Source organism: Chrysochloris asiatica, unplaced genomic scaffold, assembly GCF_000296735.1.
Source record: "Chrysochloris asiatica unplaced genomic scaffold, ChrAsi1.0 scaffold00159, whole genome shotgun sequence".
NCBI classification, from domain to species: Eukaryota; Metazoa; Chordata; class Mammalia; order Afrosoricida; family Chrysochloridae; genus Chrysochloris; species Chrysochloris asiatica.
In genome coordinates, this window is record NW_006408677.1 from 1161108 (window position 1) to 1172405 (window position 11298).

The window sequence follows — 11298 nt, forward strand, 5'->3', positions numbered from 1 at the left end:
GTTGCTCCATAGATATTGTAATTTGGTATATCAAACATTTAAAATTCTTATTCCTGTGACTAAATAATAATCTTTGTTTTTTTTTTAAGTTGAATAAGAAAATAGGAGATAAGACTTATAATAGCTTTACTCTCCGAAGTAACATGATGAGAATATAAATTCTCCCACTTTAATAGATATGGATACACAGATATATGCTATCTGTATATCTAGGTTTTCTTTTATTTTTTGTTTTTTTGTGTGTGAAGAATGAGTCATGCCAGGTCACATATAAATGACCCAACAGTTTGAGCAAAAAGGCTGTTTCTACAACATACACATTCTTTACTTACAGAGCAAAATAAGCTTAAACACTCTTATATTAAAAACCTGGGATACAGTAGGATTAGTAGCACCATGAAAAATAATTCTCCCAAACTGCAGTCTTTTCTTTTACTCAGTGTGATTCTTCTCTTAACTGAATCTTTAATATGTCATTTTCGTTACTGGGCAATAATAATAATAATAATAATCTTCATCTTATAATCCTTGGAGAAAGTCATTCTGGACCCAAAAAGTAAATTCATTTCCTGACTTCTTCTGTTGAAACATAATAGAGACCTTGCTCTGGCACACTGCTGAGGTACGTCTGAATCTTCATGGTTACTAGACAGCATGCTCTCTTGGTCAGATATAGTAGCACCATTGGTGGCAGCAGTGATAAAGTTGGGGACAGTGAGACTGGACATTCTGGGAATTTTATATATATATATATATATATATTTATATCTAGATATCTAGATATCACATTTGAGCACAAAGAATTATTCAAAATGTTATGTTCTCTTCATACACACTTGGCATCGGCTAATACGTGTCCTCAAATCTCCTGCTTTCAGCGTTTCTGATTGAGGTTTGCTGGGAAATAAGAAAGAAGAGAATGGTGAGCCTTTTCTAGGATTTCCATTCTATGATTGGTTCAAATTCATACTCAAACTCTCTCTTTGTGTTTAATAGCTCTCCTAATAACTGAATGATTTACTTTTAGGCATTGTGCTCTAATGCAACAACTGCTCTGGCCTAAGAGCCATTAGTGGTCAAGGGTACTTTTATGACTCCTCTCCCATCACTATTATTTCTGTCTACTTATCGCTTATGTATTTTCCTAAACAGTCCTAGAATAAGAAAGAATTGGGCAACTGAGGATGAATACATACTAAGGAAAAGATCAAGTAGTAAGAACTCAACAGTAAAAGAATATAAACTGAAAAAAATCAAATAAATGGAAAGAACCTTGAGGTACGTGTATCATATGTGGCCTTACTTATTACAACATGTAGATGGGAGCCTTGAAAATATCACAGGAGACGAAACTACAGGGTTCAAGGCAAGAACGCCAACTACAGATTCAATCCTTAGAGTAGTCTCAATCTAGCTGAACAGCTGCTGGCTTGTTACTGAGTAGGTTGCATCCCCTTTCCTTGACTGTTTGCTAATAATGAAGGACTACTACACCAAGTCCTCTTAAACCTCACTTAACTAATACTAGTCAAGTCTGTTTTTCAGGCCCGGCTAGGTAAGAGACGAGAAAAAGCAAGAAGAAAGAACAGAGTCCAACCAATTCTAATATTTGTTAGGTATAAATCATTCATGAATTCTCTCTCTCTTTCCTAGCATCTCTGAAGGGAGCTTTAGGACCTGAACTGAAGCCATAAGCACCTTACCTGAACATATCTGACACATCCACAGTTGCCAGCCAAAAACTATAGGAGTTAGCATAGAAGTTGCAGGTACCCCTTCCATGGCATTCAATAAAGGGAGCAGAACGAAACTCTTCCAAGCAGGAACCGGGGGAGGCCAGGGCTTGGCCTGAGCCCTCTGCTCCAGCACTTGTGTGCTAGAAAAGACCAGGGAAAATACGTCACAATGCCCAGGTGTCATAATGTGTTAGTTAACGCTCAAAAGATTCATATCCAGTGAAGGAACCAGGGCCAGAGGCAAGAGAATAGTATCTACAATAAGGGTGCCCACAGATGCAATAGGCAGATTATGAAAATATGTTCCAGAAAATGTAAGAGGAACACAATGATTGCACAGCAGTTTCTTATTAAGCAAAGTACAGGGATTCTTCATATGGGGAGAAATGTAGATATGATAGACAGCTAAAATGACAACGGCAAGGAAGGGTGTTTCGTACCATCATGAAGGAATAGCCAATCCACAGGGAATTCCATCCACGAGGACAATGAGGAATCTGGATGGTCTGACTGTGAACTGCAATAACCACAGCTGGAGATTCACATACTGCACATCTGGGATGGGAAAGGGATAGAAACATAACTGACAGGGTGAATACGTGGGAAATGGCAGTTCCTTTGGAAGTCTTCCTGGTATTTTGTTATTATTAAGTGCCATCAAGTCGGTTCCGACACATAGTGATCCTGTACAGGGTTTCTGAGGAGCAACTGGCAAATCTGAACCATGGACCTTGTGGTCCAAAGTGACCCTGTGGTCCAGTGCTTATCCTACAGTGCCATGCCAGCACTCCCTTCCAGGTATAGAGGGCTATTAAGTTGTTTTCAATGTTCAGAAAAGGAGGAGAAAAATGTCTGGCAAGAGTTTTTGTATAATCCCTGCCTCCCTATCTACATGAGTAAACTTATAAACCAAAACAGGAAGCTCCCCCCCCCCCAAGAAACTTCAGAACCATGCTACAGTATTTTTATTTGCCATTCTGTCTGAAATGTATATTCATGCCTGATGTAGTCAATGCCATCATTTCTGTAAGAGTTTGGCTTATGGTATTTCACATACTACTTGCTTTCAACATACCCAACCAGAGGGTAGACATGGTAGTAAAACACAATGTCTGATAAAACAGAAAACAACAACAAGAAAGAACCCCCAAACAGGCACATTCTCAATCCCCACTCATTAATCTTTGTCTAAAAACCATATCAAGAGAAGTACAACATACCCAGACTGCTGGGAAGGTACCCAAGGCACTGGGGGATGTGGTTGAACTCTACCAAATCAAGTTAAATAGCAATAGAGTAAATACAGCTGAGTCTACCAAACCTTTAATAAATAAAGTGCAGGAGGGGAACTCTTTGAAAAATAATAGAGGTCAATTTGGCACAAACAGTTTGCCCACATAATAGGGAATGCATTTATTGGACCTTTTACACCCAAGAGCTGGGACTGACAAATATCAAACACAAAAATGAATTCCCAAAAGGATTTGGGTAAATGTTCTCAAAAGAGCACTAGAAATTTTCTACTAAAAGAAGCTGAGCTAGATCTAACCTTCACATTCAATGTCAAAGAAACTAGACTTTCCAGTCATTTCTTCTTTATGGACACTGAGATCCTGGATCAATCAAAATGAAAATGGCAGTATCTGAATGTTGATGCATTTGAGTGATGGTGTTGGAGGAGAATATTACAAGTACCATGGGCTGCCAGAACAACAAACAAATCTGTCTTGGAAGAAGTACAGCCAGAATGCTCCTCAGAAGCCAGGATGGCTAGATTTCATCTCTCATACTTCGGACATATTATCAGGAGGGACCAGTCCCTGGAGGACAGCATGCTTTGGGAAGTGGAGGGTCAGTGAAAAAGAGGAAGACCCCAAACGAGATGGATTGGCACTATGGCAGTACCAATGGGTTCAAGTGTAACAATAATTTTGAGACTGGCACAGGACTGGGCAACGTTTCTTTCTGTTGTGCATAAGGTCAGTACTGATTCGACAACACCTAACAACAACAATATACTGAGGAGAGTCAGTTAAAGTAGAATTTCAACTTGGCAAAACCCAAGGAAATCTTTATTAATGGTACTACTACCTTGCTCCTGCGCTGTAGGATCAGTATTGGACTGAGAACCACAATGTTGGCAGTTCATCAGCTGCTCCTTGGAAATCCTATACAGGGTTGCTATGAGTCAGAACTGAATCAACAGCACTTAACAACAACCACAACCTTACTGTTGGTGTGGTACTGTAGGATAAGCACTGGACTGCAAACCACAAGGTCGGCAGTTGAAACCCACCCCACTCATCGGAAATCCTATACAGGGTCACTATGAGTCTGAACTGACTTGATGGCACGTAACAAGATTAGCAATACGTTCCTCTTAATTTCTCAGGCTTCAAACCAAATTCTGTCTATTCTATTGATAGGATAGCTCAAATGATCCCCCATATCCTTTTCTCTAACTGGTCTTCCTACCTCAGAAATATCTATCCCCTTTGTAATCCATGTTACCTACATTCTGACGACTTTGTAATTTTCCCTGAAGTGTAGCTCAAAACCTTTTGAGGGTTCCCCACTATATGAAAGGGCTTCAAAAAGTTAATGGAAAAGTATTAGAAAACAATAATGGAATTCATCCATGAACTTTCTGAAGCCTCCTCATATATCTACTAAACTCCAAACTCCAATCTGGTACTCAAGGCCTTCTACCATCTGAGCCCAAACTAACTCTCCAATGTTTTCTCCCTACGCAACTTTTACCCTACATTCTAGCTACATAGGTCTACTACCAATCCCATGTTCTCTTCCTAGTATGGCTCTCATCCTTAACTGCCTGTGTCTACAGTGTTTCCAATTCTTCAAGAACTGGTCAGCTCAAAACACATTTCTTCTATATAGTTATTCTAGATTACTCCAGTTGGAATTATACATCCTTTTCCCTAAGCATTCAAACCATTTTTAAATGTATTAAAGCATTTAGGGAGCCTTGGTGGAGTTGTAGGATAAGCACTGGACTGCGAACCTCAAGGTCAGTAGTTCAAACCCATCAGCAGCTCCATGGTATAACAATGAAGCTGTCTGTTCCAGTAAAGGTTTATAGTGTCAGAAACCCCATATAGGGTCACTATAAATCAAAATTGACTTGAAAGCAGTGAGTTTTTAATTCAAGCATTTAGCCCAAACCTGAGCTATATTAGATTAATTTACATGTGTTTGCCTAATGGCAAAACTGTGACTTCTTTGTATATTACATTTGCTCATCATAAGGTGTTGTCAAAAGCAATAAATATGGATCAAATACTGAACTGAATATTATAAAATCACATCTGTTCTACCCAACCTGGGAGGAATAGCATCAGCTTTTTTAGCTTTGGATTCATTGCTGACTAAACTAATTGGGGACTGGTAAAAGTCAAGGCTACACCAATGTCTCACCGGCTAATAAATGGCTGAATGCTCTGCCCCTTCAGGGGTTCCATATTCATTGGCATGGGTTCTGGGGTAGAGAGCCAGTAAGAATAGTCATTTCTTGAAGCAAAGTTGCAAACATTATTGATGTTGCAGAACATGAAAGGCATGGTACTGAAGTGACGAAGGCAGCTGCCAGCCGTCCCTAGGAAGAAATAGAGAGATGTTGTTGAAGGACTGCTTCAGGATGACATGAGCAACAGCTGGCCCACACTTCTTGGATGATAAATATACTTTATTTCTTTCATTCTAAGATGCACATTTACTCCTATTTTAAAAATTCAGAAATCAGAATTTATTTGGACATTTATTTATTTGCTATGTTGTTGTTCTTGTTAAGTACCGTGGAGCCGGTTCCGACTCATAGTGACCCTGCACAGGGTTTCCGAGGCTGTAAATCTTTATGGGAACAGAACACCTCATCTTTCTCCCGTGGAAAGGCTGGTAGTTTCGAACTGCTGACCTTGAGGTTGGCAGCCTAACTTGTAACCACTATGCTACCAGAGCTCCATATTTATTATGGTAGCTCATTATATAGTCTCCCAAATAGTTTTTAAACTGGTGATACATATTACACCAGTTTAAAAAGACACCAGGTAGGTGTCTTCAAATGGAGAACATTTACTAATTTACTGTGGGCAAATGAAGGGCATCACTGAATTTTTATGATAATCATATTACTGTCTCCAACTCTTTTTCCAGAATATCTGCAGTATATAGCTTGTGAAGGAGCCATGGTGGAACAGGAGCTAAGCACTTGATTGCTGACTGCTAACTGAAAGGTCAGCAATTCAAACTCACCAGTTGCTACATGGGAGAAAAGACCTGGCGATCGCTTCCATAGAAATCACAGCCCAGAGAACCCTATGGTACAGTTCTACTCTGTCACATAGGGTAACTATGAATCTGAATCAACTCAAAAACAACCTCTATCTTGTGTGGTTTGCAATCTGTTTAAGCTTTGGAACAACAGTAGCACGAAGAAATATGCACAGTAACCATGGGCAAGCTCAAAGGAGAATAAGTGGGTAAAAAGGAAACAAAACCAACCAACCAACCAACTATGAGAAGAATGAAGGATGTGAAAGAAAAAAAGGAACTAGTAGAGGCAATGGAAATTAGCTGAGTGATCATGATTTTCCCCCCTCATTTAAAGAAATGATTCAAAATGATGTACTTCCTCACATACACACACAAAGTTGGCATTTACAATTTTTAACCAGAAGTAGAAATTTATACCATGCCAGTTATTGAGATATTGGTAATTGTCTCTCAGCCCAAAATCCACTCTTCCATTCTCTGCCTTGTAATACTGGGTCGGAGGCTTTGCAAACTACATTTCTAACTCCCCAGCTGTCATTTATGGTATTTTGTGAATATTAATATTTTAAAATAAACCTTTAAACCATTCCTTTAAATGTGCCAAATGAAACGATTTACAACCTAGCAATAATCATTTTAAAAATTCCTATCCATAAACTTGTTGTTATTGTTATTATGTGCCGTGGAGTCAGTTCTAAACTCATAGCGACCCTGCACAGGGTTTGAGGCTGTAAATCTTTACGGTAGCAGAAAGCCTCATGTTTCTCCTGCGGAACAGCTGGTAGTTTCGAACTGCTGACTTTGTGGTTCACAGCCCGATTTGTAACCACTACACTACCAAAAAAATACATAAATTCACACTGAACAGTTGGAAACTTTACTTTGTTCCTTTGGCATTTTGGGAACCATCTTTCCATTCTACTTTCCTCACACAGTTCTATCCTAACATAATTTTAATTGTAAAAGTCGTTAATTGATCATTCTGTCATATTTCTCTGAAACAAAAAAATAAAGTAACTTTGTAAAATGTTTCCATAAGGTTTTACATGATATTTTATTTTGAACTGAGGTATCATTCAAATTATTAACTCATAATCAGAATATAGATATAAAAATTTATAACTATTAAGCACAAAAGTAAACTTTTATCAGCAATGCATTTCTTAATGAAATGGATCAAAAGTGAGGAATGGAGTCTGAGTTCATGGAGACTTTAACAAAACCACTTTTTAAATTTCCTTTCAATGTGTCCTCCAGAGGTTTTCATACTTTAAGCCGTAGCATGATTCTTGTATAAAGTAGGAGATGGATGTAGAGAAGGAAGATACTCAAAGCATATTCACAGACAGAACAACTTAAGCAAAAAGTACACATGAAAACTTGAAAATGGACTCCTTTAAAACTATGTGGTGTATCCCTTGAAATTTCTTCATGTATCGGAAGGGGGATATCTACCTCAGATTACAGATGAAGAATGAAAGACGAGCGATTCTTAAACCTGGTGGGTCATCATAATCACTGGGAATTTTTATATAGCAGATCTAGGAATCTTTTCCTTTTTCTTGTTATCTATCTATCTATCTATCTATCTATCTATCTATTTATTTATTTATTTATTTATTTATTTATCTTTCCCTTCACCCAAGTTACTATGTTTCTACCATCTAATAGAAATTGTTTCAAAAGCTTTCCTGGAAGCTTTGGAAAATCTTAAAAAAAAACACAAGGATTAAAAATATTTTCAAAAGGTCAGTTGAATAAGTCACTTAATCTGTTATCCAGTTTCTTTGTGAGAAAATCACACACACACACAAAAACCCCAACACTTTCCCCATATCTTTCTAGACCATCATTGTGCAAGTCAAATTAGATAATAAATGTAAAAGTGCTTTGCAAAATACAAAGTAATATACAAAGACAAACTAACATTGTTTGCAAATTAGGAACAGAAAGATGGAAATACACCTGGTTGCAGAAGAAAGAAAAAGAAAAAGAGAAGAGGAAGGCCCACTATCATTCCTTAAAGAGATGCAAAAACTTAGCACTAACTGTGTATGGAAAGGAAAGAGACCTAAGATAAGCAAAGCACTGCTTTAAAAAGAAGAACAAAGATCTCAACATTTACTATAAAGTTAAAACAGCCTGGCACAGATACAACGAAAGATATATAGAACAGTTGAACAGAATGGCATATTGTTGTTGTTGTTAGGTGCCATTGAGTCGGTACCAACCCATAGCGACCTTATGCACAGCAGAACGAAACACTGCCCGGATCCTGGGCCAACCTCACTTCTGTTGCCATGTTTGAGTCCATCGATGCTGCCACTTAGCCAATCCATCTCATTGGGGTCTTCCTCTTTTTCTCTGACCCTTCACCTTACCAAACATGATATCCTACTCCAGAGACCAGTCTCTCCTGATAACATATCTGAAGTATGAGAGACGAAGTTTGGCCATCTTGGCCTCCAAAGAGCACTCTGGATGCACTAGTTCCAAAATGGATCTATTGGTTCTTTTGGCAGCCCATGGCACTTTCAATATTCTCCTCCAACACCATAACTCAAAAGCATCAATTCTTCTACAGTCTTCCTTATTCACTGTCCAGCTTTCGCATCCATATGAGGTTATTGAAAATGCCATGGCTTGGGGCAGGTGCACCTTAGTCCTCAAGCTGACATCTTTGCTCTTCAACACTTCAAGGTCTTGTGCAACAGATCTGCCTAATGCAATACATCGTTTGATTTCTTGACTGCTGCTTCCATGAGTGTTGATAGTTGATCCAAGAAGAATGAAGTCCTTGACAACTTCAATCTTTTCTCCACTGATAAGAATGTTGTTTATTGGTCCAGTGGTGAGGATTTTTGTTTTCTTTACATTGAGATGTAATCCATACCAAAGGCTGTGGTCTTTGATCTTCATGAGTAAATATTTTAAGTCCTCTTCACTTTCAGCAAGCAAGATTGTATCATCTGCATATTGCAGGTTGCTAATGAGTCTTCCTCCAATCCTGAAGCCACGTTTTTCTTCATATAACCCTTCTTCTCAGCAACACTTAACAACAACAAACAACAACAATGGCTGACAAAATTGTGGGGGCTGGTCCTCAGTCTTTAGTGTTTAATGTATCAAATCTATTCTTCAGATGATCTCTAAATTCAGGAGGGATATATTCAAGGTCATATTTTGGCTCTCATGGACTTGTTTTCATTTTCATCAGCTTCAGTTTGAATTTGCATATGAGCAATTCACGGTCTGTTCCACAATCTGCCACTGGCTTTGTTCTTTCATCCCACAACTCTTCTGGTCTTCAGTAGTTGGTGTGTAAATTTGAATAATAGTGGGATTAACTGGGTTTCCCTGTAGGCACATGGATATTATCCTATCATAGACAGCGTTGTACCTCATGACTGATCTGGATAGGTTCTTTTTGACGATGAATGCAACACCATTCCTCTTCAATTTGTCATTCCTGGCATAGTAACCCTTGTGGTTGTCAGATTCAAAACGGCCAATACCAGTCCATTTCAGCTCACTAATGCCTAAGATATCGATGTTTATGCATTCCATTTCATTTTTTACAATTTCCAATTTTCCTAGATTCATACTTTATATGTCCCATCTTCTGATTACTAATGGATGTTTACAGCTGTTACTCTTCATTTTGAGTTGTGTCCCATCAGAAAATGATGGGCTTTACTCCATTTGTGTCATCACGGTCAACTCAACTTTGAGGCAGCAGCTCTTCCCCAGTCTCATTTTGAGTGCCTTCCAACATGAAGGGGCTCCTTTTTTGGCACTATATTTGATACTTTTTCTCTGCTATTCATAAGGTTTTCAATGACTACATATTCTGAAGTAGTTCGTCACTCCTTCTTCCTAGTCTGTCTTTGTCTGGCAGCTCATCTGAAACCTGTCCACTATGGGTGACCCTGCTGGTATTTAAAATACCAGTGGCATAGCTTTCAGAATCACAGCAACTCACAAGCTACCAAGTTACGACAAACTGACAGACGAGTAATGGAAATAGATGACTAGGACCTCCTAAAAATTAGACACTTTGTATATCAAAATATTTCACCAAAAAGTAAAAAGGGAGCCCACAGAATGGGAAAATAGTTTTTGCAATGATATATCAGACAATGGACTAATATCTACAATTTATAGAAACTAAAACACCTCTACAAGAAAAAGACAACCAAATTAAAAAATAGGCACAGGACATGAACAGACATTAAGCTAGCCAACAAACACATGAAGAAATGTTCATGATCATTAGTCATTGTTTGTTAATTGATTGTGTGCAGTGGAGTCAGTTCTGACTCACAGTGACCCTGTATAGGGCTTCTGAGGCTGTACATCTTTACAGGAGCAGAAAGCCTCATTTTCTCCCACTGAAAATCTGATAGTTTCAAACTGCTGACCTTGAGGTTAGCAGCCCAACTTGTAACCACTATGCTACCAAAGCTCCTACGCTACCAGAGCTCCTAGAGATGAAAACAAAAACAACAATGAAATATCGTCTCCCACCAGCATTAGTAGAAAATTTTAAAAAACAAAACAAAACAAAACAAAAACCCCACAGCAAACGACAAACGCTGGCGAGGGGATGGAGAGACTGGGTCCCTCCTACATTACTGATGGAACTGTAAAATGGTTCCACCACCGCGGAAAACAGTGTGGTGTTTCCTTAGAAAATTGGAAAGAGAAATACCATACGACCCAGCAACCCTTGTACTTGGTATATATCCACCAGAAATGAGTCAGGACACGAGTAGATACATGTACACCAATACATCGCAGCACTATTCACAATAGCAAAAACATGGAGACAGCCTAAGTGCCCATCAACGAAAGAATGGATAAACAAACTTTGAGACATACACACAATGGAATATTATGCTACCTTGAAGAATAACAAGGAAGCTGTAAGCCACCACATAACATGGATGAACTTGGAGGACATTATGTTGAGTGAAATTAGTCGGTCACAGAAGTACAAATATTGCATGAGACCACTATTCTATGAACTCAAGAAAAAGTTTTCATACTAAAAGAAGTATTCTTTTATGGTTAGCAGGGGTGAGAGGGAAGGGCGAGTAATTCACTGGCTAGAGGGTAGATACATGTTAACTCCAGTTATTGGGAGGGCAATATATAAGAAAGATGATAATATAGAAGGTATGCAAGGGCTAAGGGGATAGAGGTGAATACTGATACATACACAACCTTGGAACAACAGTGTTCTGTGGGTAGATACATGGACAGAAACACA

At 38.6% G+C, this 11298-nt stretch overlaps 1 protein-coding gene across 2 annotated transcripts in view; it reads right to left on the reverse strand.

Moving 5' to 3' along the window:
- Positions 1-815: 815 nt before the first annotated feature.
- COL4A5 (collagen, type IV, alpha 5) overlaps positions 816-11298 on the reverse strand; it is a 360371-nt gene continuing 349888 nt past the window's right edge. For both annotated transcript variants that reach the window (XM_006871035.1, XM_006871036.1), the window contains 4 exons: positions 5172-5349; positions 2177-2291; positions 1704-1876; positions 816-897 (listed from right to left, as the gene is read on the reverse strand). In XM_006871035.1, the coding sequence (XP_006871097.1) occupies positions 816-897; positions 1704-1876; positions 2177-2291; positions 5172-5349 (548 nt within the window). The remainder of the gene's footprint in view (positions 898-1703; positions 1877-2176; positions 2292-5171; positions 5350-11298) is intronic.